The following is a 27,714-nucleotide window of genomic DNA, read 5'->3' as shown; positions in this document are numbered from 1 at the left end:
AAAACCAACCATTTTTAACCCCCAAAGGCTTGTGAAAATCAAGCCAACTCTGAAAAGCCCATAAACCTGGGGCAGCCTAAAATAGACCCCAAGACCTAGTTTTCTGTTTCCCAAGGAGCCTGCCAAGTTCCCTGTGGCTACACCGGGCAAGTGTTTATTGAACACTTACTATATGCCTCATGCTGTACTTGGTGCTTTCTGCATTACCTGTCCTCACCACGGCCACTTGGAAGATGTCACCAGTCCCGTAGCTTAGATACCGTGTCATCTGAAGCTGTTGACTCCCAAATGTATCATGCAAGCCTAGTCCTCTTTGCCTGTACTGCAGACACGTTTATCCAGGTGCCTCCTTAACATGGATGTTTAGGCATCTCACACTTCACATATCTAGAACCAAACTCCTGATTCACACCCCTTGCCCCAGTACATGGTGACTTCATCCTTCCGGTTGCTCAGGTCAAAAACCTTAGCATCACATCTTTGACACTAATCATCAGCAAAGCCTATTGGCTTTACCTTGAATATCTCCAGATCCAGCTGCTTCTCTCTCCCTCTCCCACCATCACTCTGTCCAGACAGCCACCATACCCAACATTATTGCACTCCTGGTTGTTTGCACGCTTGTTTCCCGGTGGTCCAATTCCACACGGAAGCCAAAATGATCCTGTTAAGTGCAAGATAGACCTTGTTTCTCCCGTGATTAGAACTCTCCAATGGCTCCCCATTTCTCTTAGAATAAGGGCCAGAGTTTTTATCACACTCAACCAAGGCCCTTCCATAGTCCCGACCTGTGTTTTCTTACCCCCTCCTTGTTTATTATGCCAGACTGGGCTCCTTGCTGTGCCTCAAATACTCCAAATATTCCCACCTCGGCCTCTTGGCATTTGCCCATTTCTTTGTTTGGGATGCTCTTCCTCAGACATCTGCGGAGACTGCCTCACCTTTTCAGACCTTAGCTCAAATGTCCCTTGCCTGTGCCATTTATGGTAATAACTCTAACCTCCGTTGGCATTCCCCATCCCCCCCTACCGTGTCATTTTTCTCCAGTGTCTTTCATTGTCAGCTATCTATGTTTTGCCTAATTGTCGGTTATTCCCTCCCACTAGAGGGAGGGCAGGTGGAAGGAATTTATCTGTTTTTTTCTCACTATTATTTCTTAGCACCTAAAACGGTGCCCAGCTCTTGGTGATTGCTCAGTAAATATTTGTTGAATTAATGAGTGAATGAATTGGTGGACAGTTCTATGAAGTAGGTGATATTTAAGTGCATTTTAACAAATGACAGCATTGCCGTAGATAAAATTTACCCGCATTTACAGAACTGTGGGTGATCAAGCCAGCATTCAGACCCTCTCCTCCCTGGCTCCTGACTTCCTACCCGTCCCACTATTCTAAAGAGCTTTCCCATCCCCACTGCCCCCCCCTTTTCCCCCCAAATTCTAAGTGAGCTTCATAAAGGCAGGAGGAATGAATGTCCTGCCCACAGATGTATTCCCAGGTGCCTCGTACACTGTTCCTGGTGCCCAGGAACTAATTAATCAGTAAGTGTTAACTCAGTTAAGGACAGAGGAAGAGAATATAAGGCAGACTAACACCATCTTTAATAACAAAACCCAGGCCCCAGGTCTCAATTTTGGAAGATTTTGGAGGAATGGGAAGTACAGTGATGAGAACTGCCACGTGGCCCTGTCTTCAGCCCCGAGTGTCACTGTCTCCCTCAGGGTCTCTCACTTCCAGACTGCTGCCGCCACCATCACGATGACTCTAGAGAGCACAGGTTCTCTTTAATGCTTTAAAAAGGAAGGAGAGAAAACAACAACAAAAACCTTTTTTCTTGGTTCCTTTAAGCAAAGCTAAAAATATTTCACTAAAGATGAAAAAGGGGACAATAGAGAAATAAACCCCGAGAGCATAAGAAACCCAAAAAACTCTGTAGTTTGTGGTCTGCAAACTACAGAGTTCTGTTTCTTCTCTTGATGGCTCAAGCCAGAGCCATACTTAGTTCACAGCAGGAGAGCACAGCATTGCAGAATTTGATGGTGCTCTTTGCTTCACAACTTCTAGCTTGTTCACAACCCACGGTTCAAAGACTTCCTCCTATACATCTCGATACCTATGTGATCAAGACCCAAAGAGCCACATTCCTACTTTGTAGCTCACCTGGAGATCTCAGCCCCTTAAACTGGACTGCAGATTGGAATCACCTGGGGAGCTCAAGAAATTACCCATTCCTGCATCCCACCCCGTATAGACTCTGAAGTCATGGAGTTGAGGTGTAGCTTGGGTATTGGGGTTTCTTAAGCTCTTCAGGTGAGTCTGATATGGTTCCAAGTTGAGATTCCCTGCTCTGAAAGATACTGTTCTCTGTCTGAGGAACTCTCCACTTTCCCAGGTAGTTGATACCAGAATAAACTCAGGTTTGAGGGGAGAGCCCTGCCGACACACAGGAGTCTGTCTACATACATTGTCTTTCAACCCAGGTCCTCACCACCCAGAGATTCTTCTGATTTAGCAAATCAGGAATCAGACATAGGTGCTTTAATGTTTAAAAGTTCTCTCCGGTAATTCTAACATCCCAGGATGTTGAGAACTGTGGGAGATAGCCTTCAAGCCCATCACTGTAGTCAAATCTGAATATCGTACTAACTACTGCGGAATGTAGCAGTAGTTATATTAGGATAGTGGCATTGTGGGTACCTTTTTTCCTTTGAGTTTACATTTCGTGTGTTTTCCTCATATACATTTACAATGAAAAGACATATTTGAATATATTCTTTTCTGTAACTTTTTTTCTAACTTCCACAATGGTCTCTACATCTTTAAACACTACTTTCAAAAATCTATTTTATATTAATTTTTGGTTACCAGTCCTTTCTCTAGCTTTTTCTTTATGGCCTTTTAAAATCTGAATCAGTTGAAGGGTTTCCTATGCATTTTATTGGCCTATTTAAGTATCTCTTCCTTATCTGTAATTGAAATAAATATTTGTGTAAAGACTTAATATCTGTCTTTGCTCTGCTGTCAAATCCCCAGGAGGTCTGAGGGTGAGACATGTTAAGTCTGGAAGAATGGGCAGACCAAATCATGCAGGGCTTTTTTTTTTCTTAAGATTTTATTTATTCATGAGAGACACAGAGCGAGAGAGAGGCAGAGACATAGGCAGAGAGAGAAGCAGGCTCCACGCAGGGAGCCCGATGTGGGACTCGATCCCGGGAACCCAGGATCACGCCCTGAGCCGAAGGCAGATGCTCAACTGCTGAGCCACCCAGGCAACCCCGTGCAGGGCTTTCTATAGAACAGTAGTTTAGGCTTCATCTCGAGGGCTTCATCTCAAGGGCAGACAGTACAAGTTTAGGCTTCTATTTGATATTGAAGTTTTTTTTTTTTTTAAGATTTTATTTATTTATTCATGAGAGACTCAGAGAGAGGCAGAGATACAGGCAGAGGGAGAAGCAGGCTCCCTGTGGGGAGCCCGGTGCAGGACTCAATCCCAAGACCCCAGGATCACACCCTGAGCCAAAAGCAGACGCTCAACCACTGAGCCACCCAGGTGCCCCCCACCCTTTTTTAAAGATTATATTTATTTAGCCATTGAAGTGTTTTAAGCAGGTGAAAAACATATCAGTTTTGACCTGTAGGAAGATGACTTTGGCTGCAGGAGGGTAGGTGGATTGGAGAGGACAGAAGTATAAAGAGAGATAGTACATAGTAAAGAAGTAAAGGACAGAAATCAGTAGAGAAAAATCAACAAAACCAAAAGCTGGTTCTTTGAAAAATCTTAATAAAATTGATAAACCTCTAGCCAGGCTAACCGAGAAAAAAGAGAGAATATACAAATGAGCAATATCAGGAATAAAAGGTGCATTATTACTACTGATCCCATGGATATTAAAAGGATAATGAAGGAATATAATTAACAACTCTGTAAAGGCACATTTAATAACTTAGGTGCAATGGACCAATTCCTTGGAAGGTACAAACTACTAAAACTCACACAAGAAGAAGTAGATCATCTGAATAGGCCTGTATCTACTAAAGAAATTGAATCGAAATTTAATAACCTTCCCAAACAGAAAATACTACACTTAGTTGGTTTCACTGGTAAATTCTATCAAACATTTAAGGAAAAGATGTCACGGGTTCTCTATAATCTCTTCCAGGAAATAGAAACAGAGAGAACAACAACAACAACAAAAAAGAGAGAACACTTCCTAACTTGTTCTATGAAGCTAGCATTATCCTAACACCAAAACCAGATGAAGACATTATAAGAAAGGGGGACACCTGGCCAGCTCAGTTGATAGAGCATGAGACTTTTTTTTCTTTTTAAATGTTTTACTTATTTATTCATGAGAGACACAGAGGCAGAGACAGAAGCAGGCTCCCTGTTGGGAGCCCCATGTGGGACTTGATCCCAGGACCCCAGGATCACGCCCTGAGCCAAAGGGAGGCTCTCAACCACTGAGCCACCCAAGCATCCCAAGCATGAGACTCTTGAGCTCAGGGTCATGAGGTTCAAGGCCCACGTTAGGTGTACAGATTGCTTTTTAAAAAAAAAGATATTATAAGAAATGAAAAAACTACAGACCATTATCTCTTGTGAACATAACAGAAATCTTCAACAAAATATTAGCGTTTTGAATCCAACAATGTGTAAGAAGAATCAACACTACGACCAAGGGGATTTATTCCAGGTATGCAAGCCTGGTTCAACATTAGAAAATTATGTATTCCATCCCATCAGCAGGCTAAAGGAGAAAAATAATATGGTCAAATTTATTAGATACAGAAAAAGCATTTGATATAACCCAATATCCAATCATGATTTTAGGAAAAAAAAAAAAAAAAAAACTATCAGCAAGCTAGTAAAAGTATAAGGACCACCTACAAAAAATTTGCAGTTAACATCATACTTCATGATGAGAAAACTAGATGTGTTGTCTCCAAATTGGGAAGAAGCAAGAATGTCCCCTTTCTCCATTCCTTGACAGTATTATACTATAAGCTCCAGCTAATTCAATTAAAAAAAAAAAGAAAGAAAAGGAGAGGAACTAAAAGGGTTAGAGATTGGGAATGAAGACATAAAACTGTCTTTTTTTCACAGATGACATGATTGTCTATCTAGAAAAACCCAGAGACTTGCCAAAAATCTCCTGGAGCTAATTAGCAATTCTAACAAGGTTGTAGGATACGAAGTTAATAATATACAAAAGTCAGTTGTTTTCCTATATTCCAGGAATAAGCAACTGAAATTTGACATTAAAAATAGTGTCATTAAGGAAATACTGTGACAGTGGAGGCAGAGAGTGGAGTGATGTGCCCACAAGCCAAGGAACGCTGAGGATTGACAGCTGCTACCAGAAGCTACAAAGGAGCACAGAGCAAAGTCTCCCTTACAGCCTCTAGGAGGAACCACTTGAGGGAACCCCTTGATTTTAGACTTCTTGCCTCCTGAACTGTGAGAGGATAAATTTCTGTTGTTTTAGGCTCCCTGGTTTGGGATAATTTGTGGTGGCAGCCTCAGGAGCCTAATAGTGGGAGAAAAGAAGTGCCAGGCAGGGCACCAGCTGGCACAGTCCTGGGGGTGTCAAGATGTCTACTCTGCCTTAGATGAAGATTGCCCATCAGAGATGCCCAGACCTGCGTACCCATGTTTAATATGGTTATGACAAGTATGACATGTATTTGTTTCTTAATACGTCATAATACTAGACTGTGAACCTCTAGAGGACAGTCAAGTCCTGTGCTTTAATTGTTCCAGTGCAAAATTTGGATTAGCAGAAACAAATGAAACCTATGTTAATTACTAATCGTATACTGCATGCCCACTAAGCACCGAGCCTTATATACATTATCTCTTTGAGACCTCACCTCTAAGGTAGGTGCCATTATTACCCGTTTTGCAAGTAAAAACTCAAGCCTTCAAAGAATTGCTGCATCTGGGAAAATAAAAAGAATAGCTCACATGTAAAAAAAAATAAAAGTAGGGATGCCTGGGTGGCTCAGCGGTTGAGCGTCTGCCTTTGGCTCAGTGTAATTCCGGGTCTGGGAATCAAGTCCTGAACCAGGCTCCCTGCGGGGAGCCTGCTTCTCCCTCTGCCTATGTCTCTGCCTTTCATTCTGTGTCTTTCATGAATACGTGAATAATATCTTTTTTTTAAGTAAAAAAATATATAAAAATACAGGATAATTTTATATTAGCATACGCACGCAACGAAAGACTTTGGTATAAGTCTAACTACACACACACCTACTAGCCGAGGTTTGGAGACAGCCAGGGGAGTTGGAGACGATAATCCAAGTAAGAAACATAAAAGGAACAATTTTTGCCTCATTAGATTAGTAAAATGATAATTCAGATGATCCAGAAGTAGTAAAAGCAGAAATCAAGCATTAAAACAGTAGGAGTAGTTAACTGACATTTCTGTAACCTTTAAAAGAATGTTTTAACCTACATTGTTATAGGAAATCATTTGGTCTTTCCATCCATTCTAGAAAATATGTATTATTATAGCTATTGTAAGAGTTGAGGAAACCAGTTACTTCTTATTGGAGGTTATACAACTAACTAGTAAGTGGAAGAGCTAGCTTCTTAAACTCAAGTCTTTTTACCTTTATGCCCATTGTTCTTCATACCAAAGAAAGCAAGGGCTTTGGTGAGAGCAGAGGATGAGTTTTAGACTCAGTTTGTCTTGTCAAAAATGAGAATAATACTTACCTTAAAGTAGGGCTGCACCAAGGGTGTGCAGAGCCCTGGCTAAATATTTTTAAGTAGCACCTCTGGTATATAAACACATTGATGGGCCCATGTGAGATGTAATGATTTACTGATGAAGATTTAGAACAGTGGGGAAAGAAGATGAGAAAACTAGATGTGGTCTCAAAGAGATAATGTATATAAGGCTTGGTGCTTAGTAGGCATGCTTATGTATTTGTTTATTATCTGCTCAGTACACATGAAAGTTCTTCACAGTATCCAGACGCCACCTCTTTCTGTTCTGGTTCAGGCTTCTCTTTGTGGATTTTATTGTCCAGGGCATCACTCCTGGCTAATTCACACCTTCTACCACAAGAAAAAAAACTAATAATACTGTTATTATTCATAGTGCCTTAGCTCTCTGGAACTTGTGTTTTTTTTTTTTTTTTTTTTTTTTTAAGATTTGTTTATTTGAGAGAGAGAGAGTGCACATGCACATACCAGCATGGGGGCGGGTGGAGAAGGTGGGGTTGCAGAAGGAGAGGGAGAGAGAGTCTTGAACAGACTCCCTAAGGAGGATGGAGCCTGACATAGGGCTGGATCTCATGACCCCAAGATCATGACATGAGATCAAGAGACAGCTGCACAACTGACTAAGGTACCCAGGAACCTGCATTTGAAAAACTTCAGTGTCTGCTCATAATAAAAACCCTCAACAAAGTGGGTATAGGGGGAACTTACCTTGACATAATAAAGACCATATATGAGAAGCTCATAGCTAACATCATCCTCAACAGTAAAAAGCTGAAAGCTAAAAAAAAAAAAAAAAAAGCTGAAAGCTTTTCCTCTAAGATCAGGAACAAGACAAGGATGTCCACTCTCACCACTTTTATTCATCATAGTATTAGAAGTCTGAGCCAGAACAGGGAAGAAAAAGAAAGGCATCCAAATCAGAAAGGAAGAAGTGAAAGTATGTGTATTTGCAGATGGCGTGATATATAGAGGAGATTTTAAAGACCACCAAAGACCATTAGAACTGATAAACGGATTCAGTAAAGTTGCGGGATATAAAGTCACTACGCAAAAATGAATTGCATTTTTATACAGCAGTAACTATCAGTAACAGAAATTCCTTAAAATTCCATTTACAGGGGATCCCTGGGTGCCTCAGCGGTTTAGCGTCTGCCTTTGGTCCAGGGCGCGATCCTGGAGTCCCGGGATCGAGTCCCACGTCAGGCTCCCGGCATGGGCCTGCTTCTCCCTCCTTCTGTGTCTCTGCCTCTCTCTCTCTCTCTCTATGTGTATCATAAACAAATAAATCTTTAAAAAAAATTCCATTTACAGTTGCCTCAAAAAGAATAAAACCCCTAGAAATAAATTTAACCAAGGAGGTGAAAAACCTGTACACTGAGGACTATAAGACTTTGATGAAAGAAATCGAAGAAGACACAAATAAATGGAAAAATATTCCATGTTCTTGGATCGGAAGAATTAATATTGTTAAAATGTACATACCACTCAAAGCAATCTACAGATTCAATGCAATCCCTGTCAGAATTTATCATTTGAAATTTTACAGTGTTAAAAATAGAACACATCTTCCAACCATGTCTTCTCTTGGACTCTACACCCTGCATGCCTGGATCTCAGGGCTTTACTGCCTTAGAGAATTATTGTAAAGCTAAATGAAATAATTAGGTCAACTATTAGCATATCGTTTATGCTCAGTAAATGTTAGTTTCCCTGTTCTTCCCACTACCACCCTGAAAGAGGATGTGGTGTGTGTGTGTGTGTGTGTGTGTGTGTGTGTGTGTGTGTGTGTGTGTTTAAAGAAATGAAATGTAGGGCAGCCTGGTGGCTCAGTGGTTTGGTGCCGTCTTCAGCCCAGGGCCAGATCCTGGAGACCCAGGATCGAGTCCCATGTCGGGCTCCCTGCATGGAGCCTGCTTCTCCCTCTGCCTGTGCCTGTGTCTCTCTCCCTCTCTCTCTGTGGATCTCTCATGATTAAATAAATAAAATCTTAAAAAAAAAAAAAAAAGAAATGAAATATAGAAACACAATTGAATTGGAGCATTTGCAACAGACCCCTGATGGAGAATCACTGTGAGCATTGCCTATACAGCTCAGGCTAAAGGACTTGCAAGAGCTTACTGGAGAGGAGAGCATCCTCTTGGCCAAAATGAAATAAGTGACATGATTCTGGAGACAAAGATAAACTGCAGTAGCATCAGGTCCAGAATCACTGATGGAATAGCAGAATGGCCTGGTTTGTTGAAAAGGTTTTACAGTGCACAGTAAGTAGCAAGAGCTGAAAGGCAAGTCCTCTAGAGCTGAGAAATATCACAAATTCCAGATGTCTCAGATCAAGGAGTCTCTCTGCCTTAAAGCGATGAAAGAGACATAGGACAATGCTGCCAAGTTTATTATAGATCACCGTAAGTGGGGCAAAAACCGTATGGAAGCCCCAGCCGGCAGTGGAGTTCACAAGATGGGTTGGCAACTGCCAAATGTGGGTGAATGAAGAGACTAACGATGTGAAGAGCCAGCAGATCTGTAATTATGAAGTCAGATGGAAGAGGCAGCCAGAGGAGAGAGAAATTATCCTTAAGGAGAAGAGTTTCATCTCACAGCTTGAAAGGACCTATGGCCGTAGTTAGTAGCCTTTCTTTTGTTAGTCTACTTCAGAAAGAAATAAAAATGAAAATATTTAACAACAGAATAGGATTACGAAAGCTAACCTAACCTGCATCTGCCATTTCCCAAGTCATGTTCCAGAAACAGATCTCTAGTAATTGGAGAAATGCATCTTCATCAGGGAAGTTAGGATAGCACTGAAGAAGCAGTGGTGGGACCAGCCCTGGGCTGAGGATTCTTATTGGTGTGTTCAGGCAGTTCCCTCTGACAATAATATTGGCTATTTCTGATTAAATTACCATACTTGCTTGAAGGGACACTAATATTTATTAACACACTGCTTATCAAGCAGTGCGCCAGGTGTTACCTGCGTGGTCTTGTTTCATTGTGAAGACCAGTTCCTGAACTGGTGAACTAGGGGCTGAATGAATGAGGAGACAGCCAGGGGCTGATCTGATTTCAGTCCTCTCTAAGAAGGTTCTAGAACTTAGATTATTGCTCACAAGATGCCCACCACTGGCCTGTAGGGAGAACCCTCAGAGTCCCATCTCCATTTCCCCCCAGCCATCACCATCTCTCCCTAACACTTTGTTAATTGTACTTCCAACCAGTCAAGGTAACCAGTTGAGTTCACTCCAACAAACGTTTTGTTGGGTGCTTACGTACTCTATCCCATGCACCGTTCTGCTATGCACCATACTTAGTTACCATGGTCTAGGATAGAAGGATCATTTAAAAGGACAGTTCCTGTTCAGTGTAACCAGTGGGAGGCCATAACCAGGTCCTGGCCATTGCTGGGTCCCTAATCCCAGGCCAGTGTCTGGCACACAACAGCAAGGCTGTTACAGTCACCATGTATTGAGAGAAAACTAAGTGCCAGGCATTATACTAAGCACTTTATTCTCTCTCTCTCTCTCTCTCTCTCTCTCTCCTTTTTAAATGAGTAATTATAGCAATTTTATTCAAAATCACCCAAAACTGGAAGGAGCCAAGATATCTGTCAAGGTGAATGGATGCACAAAGTTTGGGGCATCCGTACAATTAACTAATATTCAGTGATAAAAACAAATGAATTTTAGGCTACACAAAGACCTGGATGCAATTTATTTTTGGTTGTTTTGTTTTTGTGTTTATTTGTCATGTCTTTAAAAACAATTTTAATTCTAGTTAGTTAAAAGTACTTTATTCTCAACCTAACCTTCAATATGGTTGTATGAGTATCATCCCAGTTTTTAAAGATGTGGAAACGAAGGCACAGAGCAATTCAATAACGTGCCGAAAGTCGCACAGCTAGGAAAGGGTGGAGCCAGGACACAAATCCAAGCAGAGTGACTCTTTTGCCTCTAAATGTTTTGTCGAGTGAATGCATGAATGAACAAATGAGAAGGAGGAAGAGAAGGAGACGGGAGAGAAAGAGAACATGGGAACAAGCAAGCTAAGGTGGAGCTGGCTGGGCGAAATGGGGTCTTCAGGCAGGTGGGTTGGTTCTGCTGGGGATGGGAATGTTGCTTAACCGAATGTTGCAAAGATGGCCAGGGTGGAGGGTGAGCAGAGGAAGGCCAGCCCTCCTACTTTGTATTGGGTCCTTTTCTCCACCCCACCCCCAACCCCTGCCACCTCCTCGAGGACATTTGTCCTACAACTGTCCCATCTCTGCCACATCAGGAGTTTCCCTCTTATTCCAACCAACTTACAAACATGCTCAACTGTCTTTTAACCTCAAAAACATCTTTCCCTGCTTCCTCCCTCCAGCTGTTGCTCCATTTCTCTGTCTCCCTTTATAGCAAAAACCATGGTCTCTATTCCATGACCCCACTTCTTCTGTTTTCTCTTAAAGCCAATGAAATCGGCATTTCACCCCCACTCTCCAGTGAACCAGCTCTTGTCAAGGTCAGGAGTGACCTCCCCATTGCCAAAGCCAGCTTTCAAGCCAGTGGCCACATGTTACCAGGCCCTCCAGTGTGTTGTTGCAGTTGGTTCCTCTGTCCTTCTTGGGACACTTCCTCACCTTTGGCAACTGACAGAGCACCTACTTACTCTCTCCAGAAGAGTGTTCTGTCCCATACACTGCCCCTTCCAGCCTCTCGCAGCCTCCTCACCTCCCAAACATTGATCCCTAAATGTTCCCTCCCACTGGCCATCATTCAGTGACCCTCTGCAAAGACAGGATCCAAACTGGAGCGAAGCATTCAGTCTCCGTGATCTGGATGCCTGCCTCTTCCACCTCATGGTTCACATAGCCTTCGTGTGGTGCTCTAGAGGACAGCCAGCCCCTCCAAGTGTGCTTTCTCACCACATCCTCCCAAGATCCCTGGGAATTAAGTGGTTCCCATTTGCAGATGAGGAAGCTTGAGAATCAGATTTTCCATTACTTGCCCAAGGTCACACGATGTGCCAGTGTCCTCTGTGAAAGTTTCTCATTCCAGATCCTATGCTCTTCCCATTTGCCACCCGTTGCCTGGCCTGATCCTTCAACCCCGTGCTCCTGGCTGCAGCAGCTGAATGGAAGTGTGGTTCCTTCTCTTGGGTTCCAGTCTGTCTATCTGGATTTCCTCTTGAGTGCAGTGGTTCACACTCTTCACCCCAGGGGCTTGGTAGTCACGTTTGCAGGACAATGGGTGCTCTTACTGGTTGAAATGCTAAATCTCCCGAAATGAAAGGCCAGCTGGAGAGTATGAGAAGAACAAGGGCTGAATGATTTGATCAGACATCTGTGGGGCCCTCCTGGCATTTGGAGTGTGAGTGCCTTAGAGAAACTAACTATTCTGGCCTGAGGGAGTTGGCAACTGTTAATCTTGGTGGTTTTGACCGCTAACTGCCCTAGAGGTCCCAGCCTGCTGGATGACTCAGACTCCCCAACACTCCCCCTATTCTTCTCTCCCTGGGGTAGTCAGAGGCCATTGCTAAGGCATTTTAATTTGGTAATAACTTGACCTGGCCCACTGTCCCCAGGGCTGTATGTTTTAGGAGTTACTGTTGCTTTCTCAATGGGGGGTTGATTTAGAGCTGCTCATCCTCCACCTCTGGCTACCTTGCGCTCTCATGGGAAGAGCCTTCCCGGCTGGGTTCTGGCTTCCCTGTGCCCCATCTGACCAGTGCCTCCTCTTCCCCATGAGAGATTACCTGAGTCCTCGGACCTTGGACTGCCTGTGGAGGCCGAGAAAAATTAAGGTCATTCCACCTTAAGTTCAGTGTTAGCACAAGTACAGCCATCTCAGGCCCTGTGAATAAGAGCTGAACTTTACCTTACTTCAGTTAAGCCCCATATTAGAATGAGAACAAAGCTCAGAATGCCCTTAGCATGAAATCCCATATCAGAAAGACAACAGAGCTCAGAGAATCCCATATCAGATCTTAAGAGACTCCCCCACCCTTTGCTCCCATATTGGAATGGAAAAAAAAAAAATTTCTCCACTCCTTCTGAAAATCCCCTAGACCAGCCCATAAAAAACCCAGCTGTAAACCACTTTGGGGTCTAAGTCCCTGCTCCACTGTGTCGGGTACACTTGGACCCAAGCTCGAGCTTGCTAATAAACCCTCGTGCGCTTGCATCAGTGTCGGCTCCTTGGTGGTTTCTTGGATTCACAATCTTGGGCACAACACTGCCCATGGTCCTTAATCCTTGAAGCATCTTGCCACAGGTTGATGGTATAAACTGGAGAGAGGAAAGATGTGGCCACAGGCTTTTCCCTTGTTGTATATACATTTCTGTCTTCAATGCAAAACTTCTGGAATTCAGAAAGAACACAGAAACCCACAGTTAGAAGGCAGGCCCACAGATGGTGGGGGACTGGGAGACAGGGATATGAAGGACTCAGGACACCTCGGTGCTTGGGGCGTACTTTCAGAGCGCGGTGTGAGGCCTTCGTGGTCCTCTTCTCTGCCCCTCCCCACCAGCCCTCACCACTTCTGTGCTAGCCAAGGACTCCGTGCCTCCCTCTGTGATCCACACTGCACAAGTCTACCAAGGCTGCCACTTGACGAGCCTTCTGATCTTGGTTAGGTCTCTTCATTTTTCTGAGCTCATGTGTAAATTGATAACTCATGGCCACCTACTCACATCGCTGCTGAAGAAGTAACAAAATCTGTATTTCAGTCACCGTGCCCTGTCTGAGGGCTTCCCGCAAGTTCATGAATTGTCCCGAAGTTTTGTATTTTGTTTCGGAAATAACAGTTGTTTACATAAGAGAGTACTGTTACGTAAATTCTCTTGTTAAACCTTTGACTTTCTTTTTTTTTTTTTTTTAATTTTTATTTATTTATTTATGATAGTCACAGAGAGAGAGAGAGAGGCAGAGACACAGGCAGAGGGAGAAGCAGGCTCCATGCACGGGGAGCCCGACGTGGGATTCGATCCCGGGTCTCCAGGATCGCGCCCTGGGCCAAAGGCAGGCGCTAAACCGCTGCGCCATCCAGGGATCCCTACCTTTGACTTTCTTTTGCCTACCAAATAAAGTCTCTAACTCTGGCTTAGCCCTTGGCATTGGCATTTGCATTTCTGGCTTTACATTTCATTGTAAGAAAGACTTAAAAAAAAAAAAAAAGTAGATTTCTAGAAGCAGGGGCACAGGGATGCAGAAGAGTTTGTCTACATTGAGTGAGCAGTTACTCTGCGCAGGGCCCTGGGCTAGGCCCGCAGGGGCACATGAGTGAATCACACAGACACATCGTGGTTTCTGGAGAGCCAGTGTGGGCGGCAGCCCCCTCCCCGCTGGCCCTGCCCCTGCCGCACCCAGTTCCTGCAGAAGGCAGCCCTGAGGGGAGACCTACCAGGGGGCCCCCGGTGCCGCAGAGCAGCATTGGCCGCGGGCCCAAGGGGGGGCAGGGGGATGGGCCCAGGAACTGGCACCCCGCCAGGGCTCCCTCAGGTGCCCCAGCACCCACGGCCTTCAGCCTCACAGCCCCTGCGTGTGTCCTGTCGTCCCAGCGTGCTTCTCTCCAGACTGCACTGGCAGGGGTTTGGGCCGCACGGCAATGACTCCAGCCCCTCATCAAACACATAAGGACACTGACGCCCTAGTGACGTGACTGTAGTCGCAGCCACAAAGCCAGGCTAGAACACCCACGTCTTCGGAAAAACATCCCGCAGATGGTCAGCAAACACTCTGAACTGTGGGCTCCCCAGGTGGTCTTGTTTTTCAGGACAAGCGCAGTGAGACTGTATCAGAGTCATTTTGTTCCTTCAGAAAACTTTCTCGGTGTCTTCTGTGGGCCCATCTCTGTGCAAGGTCGTGGGGATGCAGGGTCAGACCAGGCCCCGGCCATGGGAATGCACAGTGTAGGGGGGCAGACGTACTAGCGGCAATTACAGTAGCGTGTGGCAGCGCCTCTGGGCTGGGCCTGTAATGTGGGGGGCAGGGGCACGGGCCGTGGGGCATGGGGAGCCACTTAGCCCCACCTGAGGGTCAGGGCAGGACTCCAGTGAAGGTGAGATCTGAGCTCGGTTGCAAAGGACGTGTAGGCAGAGCCAGGTGGTGAGGGATAATGAAGAACGTTCCAGGCAGAGAGGATAGGAGAGCAGGAGAGCGTCTTCAACTAAACATCTAGTTGTTACAGCAACAGCCCCAACATTGTCTGACTCCGCTCAGGCCCCTGAGAGTGGTTGCCACTGTGTGTGTGTGGAGAGAGCAGAGGCAGGCGTGGCCGGCGTGTCGGGTCCCCCGATGAGGCTTGGAAGGGCAGTGCCCGCGACTGTCAGAGCCTGGGTGGCTCTCTCCCTGGGTCTCCAGGCTCCATGTGCCTTGTCCGGGAGCCTGGACAGAGTTCCTCACGTCCTTGGTGTTGAGTTGAGCTTGCTGCAAGGAATCTATGCAAAACCCAGTGAGTTCCTTTTACCAAATTCTTTTTTATTTTTTTTATTTTTTTTATTTATTTTTTTTATTTGAGGGCAGCCTGGGTGGTTCAGTAGTTTAGCGCCGCCTTCAGCCCAGGGCATGATCCTGGAGACCCGGGATCGAGTCCCACGTCGGGCTCTCTACATGGAGCCTGCTTTTCCCTCTGCCTGTGTCTCTGCCTCTCTCTTTCTGTGTCTCTCATGAATAAATACTTTAAATCTTAAAAAAAAAATTATTTGAGAGAGAGAGAGATCAAGCAGGGGAAAGGGCAGAGGGAGAAGCAGGGATCCTGGGACTCTGGGATCATGACCTGAGCCCAAGGCAGACACCCAACTGACTGAGCCACCCAGGCGCCCCCTTTGACCAAATTCTACAGAGGGGCCTTGCTCATTTATCTATCTATTATTCCTTTAGGGTTTTTTGGTTTGGGATTTTTTTTTCCCCCTGAACCCTTGTTGTGGAAAAGGGGCTGAAAGGCTGATTATAGACAATGAAGCTTTATTCAAGCTCTTTACCTACAGCTCTTCAAGAATGAACACCACTGACTGCTCTGTACCCGGCAAGCTGTGACTTTCCTTCTCTCCCCATAGGCCTGCTGAGTTAGCCACCAAGTATGCAAACTTTTCAGAGGGAGCTTGCAAGCCTGGCTATGCTTCGGCCTTGATGACTGCCATCTTTCCCCGGTAAGTGCTTCTGTTTCTTTCCACCGCCCAGACGGCCTGGTCCATGGCCCAGGAATCAGAACCCCAATGCTGCATAAGTGATGTGCTCTGAGCATGCGAGATTCTGTTGTAACTCACTCACTGTGTCCTTGAGTCCAGGGGTGCCTGGAAAGGACTTGTTTTGGGTTGGTTCCTACCTCAGTCCCGCTCTATGTCCTTGCTCTACCGTACTCTGTCCTGCCTCTGGGAGCTTACACCTGCCAGCCTGTTTCTTTGGAGGGGAGGGAATGGGTCGAACCTGTGTGGTTGCTCCTTGGAAGCCAGGTACCCGGAGGCAGCCAGACAAGGCTACCCAGCACAGAAGCTCCGAGCCGAGCTGTAGTATCAGAACTACCCGGCTTCAGGGAAACATACCCAAATAAAGCAAGAAACAAAGAAGAGTTTCAGAGGCTAGCTGTTCCAGCACCTCCTCTCATTGTCCATCTTGCATTCTGGAGTTCCTGATTTCCTGATACCGGGCCTGCTGAAAGAAACTGTGCCAAACCCCGGGAGTTCCTTTTACCACTGCTGAGGGGCCTTGCTTACATATCTGCCTTTTCCTCTCGAGTTTTCTTTCCATGAAGCCATAGTGTAGAGAAGGTCCTGACATGCCAGGATGGGTTTGTCTGCAGCCTGGAGTGCAGTGAGACTGTCGGGGTCATTTTGTTCCTTCAGAAAGTTCTTGTAGTGTCTGACTTAGAGGGGCTGGAGGAAAGACTGCCCAGGAACCTCTGGGAGATGGGATGTAGGACTCAGACCGCAGAGGAGCCCTGGAAGTGGCCTCTTGGGGTGGGATCTGTTCACTGGGGGAACAGCTTGCATCCATGCCTGAGCAGGGTGAGGTTAGGGCACATAGTGTGCTTGCAGAGGAGTGTTGAGAAACAGCTTGCCTGAAATTAATCCAGAATATGTGGTTTTTATGCTTCTTTTTTTTTTTCTTTCTTTCTTTCTTTCTTTCTTTCTTTCTTTCTTTCTTTCTTTCTTTCTTTCTTTTTTTTAAAATTTTTTTATTTTTTTAAGATTTTATTTATTTGAGAGAGAAAGAGAGGGCATGAGCCAGGGGAGAGGCAGGAGAGAGACAAGCAGACTCCCCACTGAGCAGGGAGCCTGACTCGGGGCTCGATCCCAGGACCCTGAGCCAAAGTCAGACTCTTAACCTATTGAGCCACCCAGGCAACCCACTCCTTTTCTTTTTCTAATGTGAGTGATCAAGCTTAGTTCCTTGTCAAAAACGGGGGTCTGCTGGCTGAATATCTGGTTTCCAGATAGGGATCTCTTTGTCTAAGGTCTGCCTTCCGACTTGATTCCAAATAACTTTCTTCCCCCAGCTATTTATTGAGCAGCTCTAAAGTATCTGGTGCTATGTTCCATGTCCTTATACATGTTTTCTAGGGCTTACTTGACTCAGTCCCCTGGACCAGATGCCTGTGAGTTTTCCTTGACCTGGATATAGATGTGGTTTGTTTTTTTGGCTTTTTCTAATCGAAAGTAATACAAGCATATGGTTAAATAATAACTGAAAATATGTAAAAGGGCATACACTCCTGCTCCAGATCCCTGCCCCAGAGACTGCCAGTAGTACCATAAATAGAAACATCACATACTTATTATTTTGTATCTTGTTTTTTATTCCTAACAATATATGTTGGAGATTATCCTCTTATCAGCATATATGATAATCTTATTTGTTTAATGATTGTATAACATATGATTGTATGGATATATTATAATTTTTTGAAAGTAGGATTTATTGAAGCTTAATTTGCATACAGTAAAATTTACTTTTTGGTGTAGTTGTAGGAGTTTTGCTAAATGCATACCTTTGAGCAACTACCACAGCAGTCCAATAGAACATTTCCATCATCGGCTCCTGAAAGTTCCGTTGTTCTGCTTTGTAGTTAACCTCTCTCCTGACCCCGAGCCCCTGACAACCACTGATCATTTCCTGTTCCTGTAGTATTTTCAGAGTGTTATATTAATGGAATCATACAGTCGAAGCCTTTTGAGTGTACCTCTTTCATTTAGTAGAATGCATTTGAGATTCATATGTGTATCGTGTGTATCTGTTGTTCTTTTTTTTTTTTTTTTAAGGTTTTATTTATTTGAGAGAGAGACAGCAAGAGAGAGCTTGAGCTGGGGATGAGGGAAGACAGTAGTGGAAAGGGCAGAGACTTGAGTTGCGCACACCAAGCCCCCCGCCCCCTGCTGGGCCAGGAACTCCTTGAGGCTTGGGATCTTGTGTCGCCTGTATTTGCATTTCCTGGGCCCCAATCACAGTATGCTGGATATATAAGCTGGCGTCCAGGAGGCACTTGAAACACAGAGGGCTGGATATAGGCATCTTCTTTACCAGAGCCGCGTTCTGGTATTCTTGGTTTTTTTTTTTTTTTTAAGATTTCATTCATTCATTCATTCATTCATTCATTCATTTATTGAGAGAGAGAAGAGAATGTGTGAGCACAAGTGGGGTGAGGGTCAAAGGGAGAAGCAAGCGCCCTGCTGAACAGGGAGCCCCATGTGGAGCTCGATCCCAGGACACTGGGATCATGACCTGAGCTAAAGGCAGATGCTTTACTGACTGAACCACACAGGTGCCCCCAGTTGTTTCTTTTTATTGCTGAATAGTGTTCTGTTTTGGCATCAGGGTAATGCTGACATCATAGAACAAGTGAGAAAATACTCCTTCATCTGCAGTTTCCTGAAAGTTTTGTACAGAACTAGTACTGTTTTTTTTTTTAAGATTCTTTTTTTTTTTTTTTTTTTTTTTTTTATGATAGTCACACAGAGAGAGAGAGAGAGAGGCAGAGACAGAGGCAGAGGCAGAGGCAGAGGGAGAAGCAGGCTCCATGCACTGGGAGCCCGACGTGGGATTCGATCCCCGGTCTCCAGGATTGCTCCCTGGGCCAAAGGCAGGCGCTAAACCGCTGTGCCACCCAGGGATCCCCCTGGTTTTATTTTATATTTATATTTTAAATGACTGATAGAATTTACCAGCAAAGATATCTAGGGCTACCTAGGTTTTGTATTAAGAAAATCCCTTTGGGGCACCTGGGTGACTCAGGTGGTTGAGCTCCCAACTCTTGGTTTCAGCTCAGGTCATGATCTTGTGGGTCTTGAGATCGAGCCCTGGGCTCCACAGTCAGTGGGAATTCTGCTTGAGATTTTCTGTCCCTCTCCCTCTGTCTCTCCTCTCACTCACCCATGCTGTCTCTCAAATAATAAATAAATCTTAGAAAAAAAAATCCCGTCGTGGGAAGGCTTTTTAAATTAAGAATTACATTTCTAAAAAAAAAAAGAATGAAGAATTTCATTTCTTTTTTTTTTTTTTTTTTAATTTTTATTTATTTATGATAGTAACACGGAGAGGGAGAGAGAGGCAGAGACACAGGCAGAGGGAGAAGCAGGCTCCATGCACCGGGAGCCCAACGTGGGATTCGATCCCGGGTCTCCAGGATCGCACCCTGGGCCAAAGGCAGGCGCCAAACCGCTACGCCACCCAGGGATCCCAAGAATTTCATTTCTTTATTAGATCTAGAGCTTTCTTATTTGTATTCAGGTTTTCCTGTTTCTTCTTTGGTAGTTGTGCCAGACAAGGAATTTGTGGATTTCATTGAGTTGTTGAATGTATTGGCTTACTATGCTTAATATTGGTAATTTATGTATTTTCTCTTTTTTTCTTAGTCTTTCTGGTTAGAGGTTTATCATTTTTATTGATCTCATAGAACTAGCTTTTGGGTTCATTGGTTTTTCTCTTTTCATTTTTTCACTATGATCATTGTTTTCTGCTCTCACCTTTATTTTTTCCTACCATACGCTTTATTGGGGTTAAATTTGTTCTTTGTTAATTGAGATAGAAGTTAGGACCACTGATTTGATTTCTTGATTCCTTGATTTCGTGCTATAAATTTCCCTCTATAAACTGTGTCAGCTACATCCCACAAATTTTGATATTATATTCTTATTTTCTTTGCGTTAAAGATATTTTCTAGCTTCACTTGTGATTTCTACTTTGACCCATGGGTTCTTTTGAAGTGTTTTGCTTAATTTCCAAATATTTGAGGTTGTTCCAAATATCTTTGTGTTACAGATACCTGGTTTACTTTTGTTGTAATCAGAATATTTTCTTGTATGATTTTAACACTTTGAAGTTGATTGAGACCTGAGTTGTGGGATAAACTATGGTCTGTTTTGATAAATATTCAGTGTGCATTTAAAAGTTTTTCTGCAGGGGATCCCTGGGTGGCTCAGCGGTTTGGCGCCTGCCTTTGGCCCGGGGCGCGATCCTGGAGTCCCGGGATCGAGTCCCGCGTCGGGCTCCCGGTGCTTGGAGCCTGCTTCTCCCTCCTCCTCTGCCTCTCTCTCTCTCTCTCTCTCTCTCTCTCTCTCTATCATAAATAAATAAATAAATATTTAAAAAAATTTTTTTCTGCAGTGATCGAGTAGTCTATAAATGGCAATTAGATTATACTGGTTGATTATTTCAAGTTTCCTACATCCTTACTGATTTTTCTGTCAGTTATTGACAAAGGGATGTTGAAGTCTTCATTTATTAGTTTTTGCTTCACATATTTTGAGGCTGTGCCACTAGTTTTTATACATTTAGGATTGTTATATTCCCTTGCTGTGAATAGATTCCTTCAATATTTTGAAATGTCCATTCTTCTCTGGTATAATAATCTCTGTTCTGAAATCTTCTTTGTTTGATACTTATGTAACTACTCCAGCCTTTTTAGAGTTAGCTTCATTGTGCTTGAGGTTTCCCCATACTTTTACTATTGTGTGTGTTTGTGGGGCAGCATATGTTTTTGTTTACCCTTGAGCCTCAGAGAAGTTGGTTCTCAGGGCTGGTTCAATTCAGAACTGGTCTTCTTATGTTTAAATATATGTGTCTTTATAATTATTTTTTTTTTAAAGATTTTATTTATTCATGAGAGACAGAGAGAGAGAGAGAGAGAGAGAGAGGCAGAGACATAGGTAGAGGGAGGAGCAGGCTTCCGCACAGGGAGCCTCATGTGGGACTTGATCCTGGGACCCCAGGATCATGCCCTGGGCCAAAGGCAGGCACTAAACCACTGAGCCACCCAGGCATCCCGTGTCTTTATAATTAAAGTGGGTTTCTTGTAGACAGCACATAGTCGAGTCTTGCTTTTTTATCCAACCTGGCAATGTCTGCCTTTTATTGCAGTGCTTACACCATTTACTTTTAATGTAGTCATCAATATGGTTGGATTTAAATCTACTATCTTGATACCCATTTTCTGTTCTTTTTTTCTTTCCTTTTCTGCCTCCTTTTGGACTAATTGAATGTGTGTTTTATGGCTTCAATTTACCCATACTGTTGGCTTGTTAGCTGTACCTCTTTGTTTTATATTTTTCATGATTGTTCTAGTGTTTACAATCTGTCTTTTTATTTTTTTTAAGATTTTATTTATTTGAGAGAGAGAGCATGAGCAGGGGGAGAGGCAGAGGGAGAAGCAGACTCTGCTGTGCAGAGAGCTCGATACAGGGCTTGATCTCAGGGTTGATGATGTAATGATCCCAGATCATGACTTGAGCTGAAGGCAGACACTTAACCGACTGAGCCACCCAAGCAATCCTGTAATCTACTCTAATATAATATTCCAGGACTTCATCTAGAGTTTAAGAACCTTACAACAGTATAGTTCCATTACCCACCCCCGTCCTTTGTGCTATTTTTGTCATACATTTTACATTTATGTATTATAAATCCACGTAGCATTGTTCTTATTTATTTTTGTTTTAAATAGTCAGCTATTTAAAGTGATTTAGAAATGAACTGGAAAATGCAGCCTGCAGAGTGGGAGAAGATATTTCCAAATCATACATCTGATGTGGAGTTATATTTGGAATATATGAAGAACTACAGCTCAACACATATCAACAACAACAAAACAGCTGATTAAAAAATGGGCAAAAGATTTGAATAGGTACTTCTCCAAAGAAGATATACAAAGGACCCAACAAACACAACATCACTAATCACTAGGGAATGCAAATCAAAAACATAGTGAGCTACCATTTCACCCCCATTGAGATGGTTGCTATCCAGAGAGAGAGAGAGAAGAAAGGAAGAAAGGAAGGATAGAGAGAAAGAAAGAGAAAAACGTGTTGATGAAGACAACAAAGAAATTGGAACCCTTGTGCATTGTTGATCAGAATGTAAAATGAGGGGCACCTACATGCCTCAGTCAGTTGAGCATCTGCCTTCAGCTAGGGTCATGGTCCCGGGGTCCCGAGGTCCCGAGGTCCCGAGGTCCTGGGATTGAGCCCTGCAATGGGCTTCCTGCTTGGCGAGAAGCCTGCTTCTCCCTCTCCCTCTGCCTGCCGCTTCCTCTGCTTGTGCTCTCTCTCTGTCAAATAAATAAAATCTTAAAAAAAAAAAAAAGAATGTAAAAAATGGTCCAGTCAGTTTGGGAACAGTATGGTAATTCCTCAGAAAAATTGAAAATGGAATGACTCTGTGACCCAGCAATTCCATTTCTGGGTATATACCCAAAAGAAATGAAAGCAGGGTCCTAAATTGATATTTGTACACCCATGTTCATAGCAGCATTATTTTACAATAGCCAAAGCAATCCAAGTGTCTATCGAGAGATGGAAGGATAAACAAAATATGGTACATTCATGCAGTGGAGCATTATTTAACCTGAAAAAGAAAGGAAATTTTAATATGCTGCAACATGTGTGAACTTTGAGGACATTATGCAAAGTGAAATAAGCCAGTCATAGAAAAATACCTTTGATTCCACTTACATGCTACATAGAGTAGTCAAATTCATAGAGACAGAAAACAGAATCATGGTTGCCAGCAACTGGAGGTAAGGGCAGTGGGAAGTAGTTGTTTATTAGATAAAGACTAAAAATAAATAAATAAATAAATAAAATTAACTTTATTTTCTAGTAAATGCAAAGTTTTTGCAAAGGGAAAAAATAGATAAAGAGTTTCAGTTTTACAAAATGAAAAGAGTTCTGGAAATTGATTGCATAATGATATGTATGTATGTACTTTAACACTATTGAATTGTACACTTAAAAATGTTTAAGATGGAGGGGACCTGGCTGGCTCAGTTGGTGGAGCATGTGATCTTGGGGTCATAAGTTTGAGCCCAACGTTGGGTATAGAGCTTACTTTAAAAAAAATGTAGGGCAGCCCGGGTGGCTCAGTGGTTTAGCGCCACCTTTGGTCCTGGAGACCTGGGATTGAGTCCCATGTCAGGCTCCATGCATGGAGCCTGCTTCTCCCTCTGCCTGTGTCTCTGCCTCTCTTTTTCTCTCTCTCTCTGTGTCTCTCAGGAGTAAATAAATAAAATCTTAATAAAAAAGAAAAAAGAAAAAAAGAAAAAATGTTTAGGGGATCCCTGGGTGGCTCAGCGGTTTAGCACCTGCCTTTGGCCCAGGGCGTGGTCCTGGAGTCCCGGGATCGGGTCCTGCCGTCGGGCTCCCGGGATGGAGCCTGCTTCTCCCTCTGCCTGTGTCTCTGCCTCTCTCTGTCTATCATGAATGAATAAATAAATAAATAAATAAATAAATAAATACATCTTTTTAAAAAAATGTTTAAGATGGGGGCACCTGGGTGGCTCAGGTTAAGTGTCCAACTCTTGATTTTGGCTTGAGTCATAATCTCAAGGTCCTGGGGTTGAGCTCCATGCTCAGTGGAGAGTCTGCTTAAGGATTCTCTCTCTTCCACTCCCTCTGTCCCTTCCCCTCCTTGTGTGCTCTCTCTCTTTCTCTAAAATAAATAAATCTTAAAAAAAAAAGTTTAAGATGGTAATATGCTATGTGTATTTTACCACAATTTAATTTTTAAAAAATTTAAGACTTTATTTTTAAGTAAATTCTATACCCAACGTGGAGTTCGAACTCACAACCCTTTGACTAAGCGTTGGATGCATACTGTACCAAATGAGCCAGGCAGGTGCCCCCAATTTCTTTTTAATTTTTTTAAAAAAGATTTTATTTATTTATTCACGAGAGACACACACACACAGAGAGGCAGAGACACAGGCAGAGGGAGAGGCAGGCTCCATGCAGGGAGCCCAACGTGGGACTCGATCCCGGGTCTCCAGGATCACACCGCGGGGCTGAAGGCAGTGCTAAACCGGTGAGCCACCCAGGCTGCCCTCTTTTTAATTTTTAATGAGAGAGAAGTCTATTATAGTTACCCACAAGTTAATTTTTACTGTTGGTCTTTCTTCCTTTGTAGAGATATATATTTCCATATGGTTTCTCTTTTCTTCTGCCTGAAGAACTTTTTTTTAATGGTTCTTATGAATCAGATTTGACAATAATGCAGTCTTTCAGCCTTGGTTTCTCTGATAAAATCTTTATTTTACATTAAGTTTTGAAAGGGTGTTTTGTTCTTTTTTTTGGACTGGGTATACAATTCTAGGTTGACAGTTTCACACATACCAAGTACTTCAAAGTTAGAACTTCATTTTCTTTTGGCTTACATAGTTTCCAGTGAAAGTCTCTGTCATTCTTATCTTGTTTTACCTCATACTTAATGTCTTTATCTTCCTCTGCTTGCTTTTTAAGATTTTCTCTTTGTCACTGATTTTCAGCAACCTGATTATGATGTGGCTTGTTGTGGTTTTCTTTAATTTGGTTTGGGATTTTTTTTTTTTTTTTTTTTTTTTTAGCTCCTTGGATCTATGGGTTCATAGTTGACTTTTTAAAAATCAGATTTGGACTTTTTTCTTATCCTTATTTTTTTTTAAATATTTTTTCTACCTTACCTTTCTACCCTGGATTCTAAGGGATCCTATAGGCCACTGATGCTCTTCCCTTCCCTACCCCCACGATCTTATTTCTCTCTGTGCCTCATTGGGATAGTTGATGTTGCTGTGTTTTCCTGTCCACTGAATTTTCTTTTATAGTGTCCAGTCAGCCGTTTATCCCATCTGGTATGTTTTCATTTCAGATATTGAGTTTTTAATCTCTCTAGATCCATTTAGGTCTTTTTATATCTTCCATTTCATTCCTTGGTATGCTCATGTGTTCCTCTACCTTCCTGAACATGTGGAATATATTTGCAATAGCTGTTTTCACATCCTTGTCTGCTAATTCCATCATGTCTGTCATTTCTGAGGTGGTTTCTCCTGATGATTTTTCTTCTGGTTATGACCCCTATTTTTTGGCTATTTGTATTCCTTGCCTGGTAATTTTTTATTAGATTCCAGACATTGCAAAGTTTACATTTTTCTGTGCTAGATTTTGTCATATTCTTTTAAAGAGTGCTAGATTTTGCTTGGGCATGGGGTTGAGTTACTTGGAATCAGTTGTAGCCTTGTGATGCTGCCTTTTCACACCACTAGTGCAGGTTGTGAGCAGTCTTTTGTCTGGGGCTAATTTATCCTCATTTCTCATGTGGTACCATTCTGAGGATTTGACCCATTCCTTGTGCTTTATGAGATATTTCCACTCTGACGGACTTATTTCCACTTGGGTTTGTGTGAACACTAACACTTCCCAGCCCCGTATGAGCATCAGGAATTGCTTCCTGGTGGTTTTCCCTCAGCCTCAGAGTTTCCTCTCACATATACTGATGAGTGCTTGGCCAAAGATCTAAGGAACTCCTTTGCAGATCTCTAGAGTTTTCTATACAACTCTATCTTCTATCCTAGTCTCCTCCACAAATTCTAGCCTCTTTGGTCTTCTAAACTGTGACCTGTTTTCTCAACTCAGAAAGACCATTGGCCGCTTGTAGTGGTCTGAAATTGTTGTGTGTGTGTGTGTGTGTGTGTGTGAGTGTGTTTTCGTGTATTTTAGCTTGTTTTCTAGTTGTTAAAGGTAAGAGGTTAAACCTCATCCCTGTTATTCCATCATGGCTAGAAACAGAAGTCCCTTATTCTGTTTTACATGGCATTCAGTTGTACAGATGTATAATAGTTTAGTTAGGTGATTACCTATTGATGGGCATTTAGGTAATTTCTCATCTTTACTATTACAAATTACATCATTTACTATTACTATTATATCATTGAATAATCTTCTCTGTGCGTCACTTCCTACACATTTAAGATCATCAAGAATAAAGAATAATATTTCTGGATCACAATTATAAGCATTTGAAACTTTGAAAGTTCCTGGTGGATTGCCTTCTGCAAGCAGTTTTTGGATTTACATCTGCACATAGTAGTCTGTGAAGGTGCCTCCTTCTATGCTTTCTTCAGGTACTTTTATAACTTTATTATTTATATTTGAATTATTAATCCATCTGGGTTTTTGTTGTTGTTGTTTGGTTTTGTGTTGTTTGTGGTGTTAGGAGTGATGTTGTAATTTAGGTTTGTTTACTTTTTTTCCTTGTGGGTAGTTACCTTTTGTTTTGTTTTGTTTTGTTTTGAGAGAGAGAGAGAGAGAGAGACAGAGATAACAACAGAGATAGTGAGAGAGCACAAGTGGGAAGGTGAGGGAGAAGAATGCTCTCTGCTAAGCAGGGCTCCATTCCAGGATCCTGGGATCATGACTTGAGACAAAGGCTGATGCTTAACTGACTGGGCCACCCAGGCACACTGTAGCTAGCATTTCTTGATTATTTTGACCAAATGTACTAAGTAAAATCAGGATTTTGATTTTTATAGCATCAACATTTTGACACAGAAGGTCTTAATGCATTTTTGATGTGTTAGTTTTGACACAGTCTAATAAAAATAAACCATAAATCTTTATCTTTTTTTTTTCCACTGAGTGCTCTGTGAAACATACATTCTTACTCTATTTCTAAGCCTTGCTCCTTGTGGAGCCCACCCAGTCACTGACTCTCACACTGGGGTACATATGGAGGAGCAGGCGGTGGTAATGGAAGGGATGCCAATGTGCCAGCCTGTTCTGCCTACAGAGTCCTGCTTCTCAGGAAGCCAGCTTGTTCCCTTTTTCACCCTTTGTGCTGTCTGCTGGGAAGTCTGCCTTTCTTTTCCTGAGACTTGCCTGCTTGGAGACATCTTCTTCTAATGAGAGAGACAGGGAAGAGGGGAGAATAAGGCCCAAAGGAACTCAGATTTATTGAGCATCTGCTCTGCTCTGAGCAGTATTGGTCTCACGGAAGGGGAAGCATTCCCTGACTGACCTCCATCTCTCTGCACCCACTCAGTTATTCTTTCCTCAACCTATACCACCACAGTGTCACCTACATAGCTCTGTCATTGTACTTAAAATTATTTATTGATATTTCTTTCATAGTAGACTGTGAACTTCTCAGCATAGAGATGTGCTCTTGTCCATGGCTGCCAACACTTAACATAGAGCCTTTAACACTTAGTAGGCATTTAATATTTGTTCTATGAGTGGATATTAATTTCTGGCCATAGGAGATGGAGAGGCTTAAGGTGTGAGGGATGTTGGTAAAATACTCTTCTAATGGAAAGAGTGAAGAAAATAATTTTTTTGATGTAGAAAATTTATTATTTTGTCATATACTAATACATGAAAGATTGGAAAGAGATGAGATTTGGAGACAAAGTTCTCACAAATTTCTCACTTAACATACTGTGTGATTTTGGAAAAGTCTGGGGATTACTTATCTCATTAGTCAAGAGAATGAAATGAGATGATCTATTTTGGGGCTACAAATGTTGATCATTCCAGAAAATTTTAATGTTAGACACTTACTAAGTGAATTCTGTTTTCTCAATGACTTTTATTATGATCGGATAAGTTTTTTTGTTTTTTTTTTTTTTCAGGAAGGAAGCTCCCAGAATAGATCATGATAAATATTTAAAATGTAATTTTTAGGGGTGGAGTGAAGGAGTGTAAGCTTTTAAAGCAATAAGTATAGCTGATGAAACCTCAATTGACACTCCGTTTTCCTGGCAATACTTTGCTACCTACTT

The 27,714-nt window shown here is 42.8% G+C and overlaps 1 protein-coding gene and 1 long non-coding RNA gene across 12 annotated transcripts in view; one reads left to right on the top strand and one right to left on the bottom strand.

The window, feature by feature from the left end:
• Window positions 1–27,714, top strand: part of ST3GAL3 (ST3 beta-galactoside alpha-2,3-sialyltransferase 3) — a 197,749-nt gene that overhangs the window by 105,206 nt on the left and 64,829 nt on the right. For all 11 annotated transcript variants that reach the window (XM_077845333.1, XM_077845331.1, XM_077845340.1 and 8 more), the window contains one exon: window positions 15,755–15,847. In XM_077845333.1, coding sequence (XP_077701459.1) covers window positions 15,755–15,847 — 93 coding nt within the window. The remainder of the gene's footprint in view (window positions 1–15,754; window positions 15,848–27,714) is intronic.
• Window positions 1,579–9,804, bottom strand: LOC144282116 (uncharacterized). The gene is made up of 2 exons (XR_013350464.1): window positions 9,698–9,804; window positions 1,579–1,789 (listed from the first exon to the last, which is right to left on the bottom strand). It is a non-coding gene; the product is annotated as an uncharacterized LOC144282116 (long non-coding RNA).

This window comes from Canis aureus, chromosome 13 (genome assembly GCF_053574225.1).
Source record: "Canis aureus isolate CA01 chromosome 13, VMU_Caureus_v.1.0, whole genome shotgun sequence".
NCBI classification, from domain to species: Eukaryota; Metazoa; Chordata; class Mammalia; order Carnivora; family Canidae; genus Canis; species Canis aureus.
Note: the sequence above shows the minus strand (reverse complement) of the source record. Positions and strands in the feature narration are given on the sequence as shown.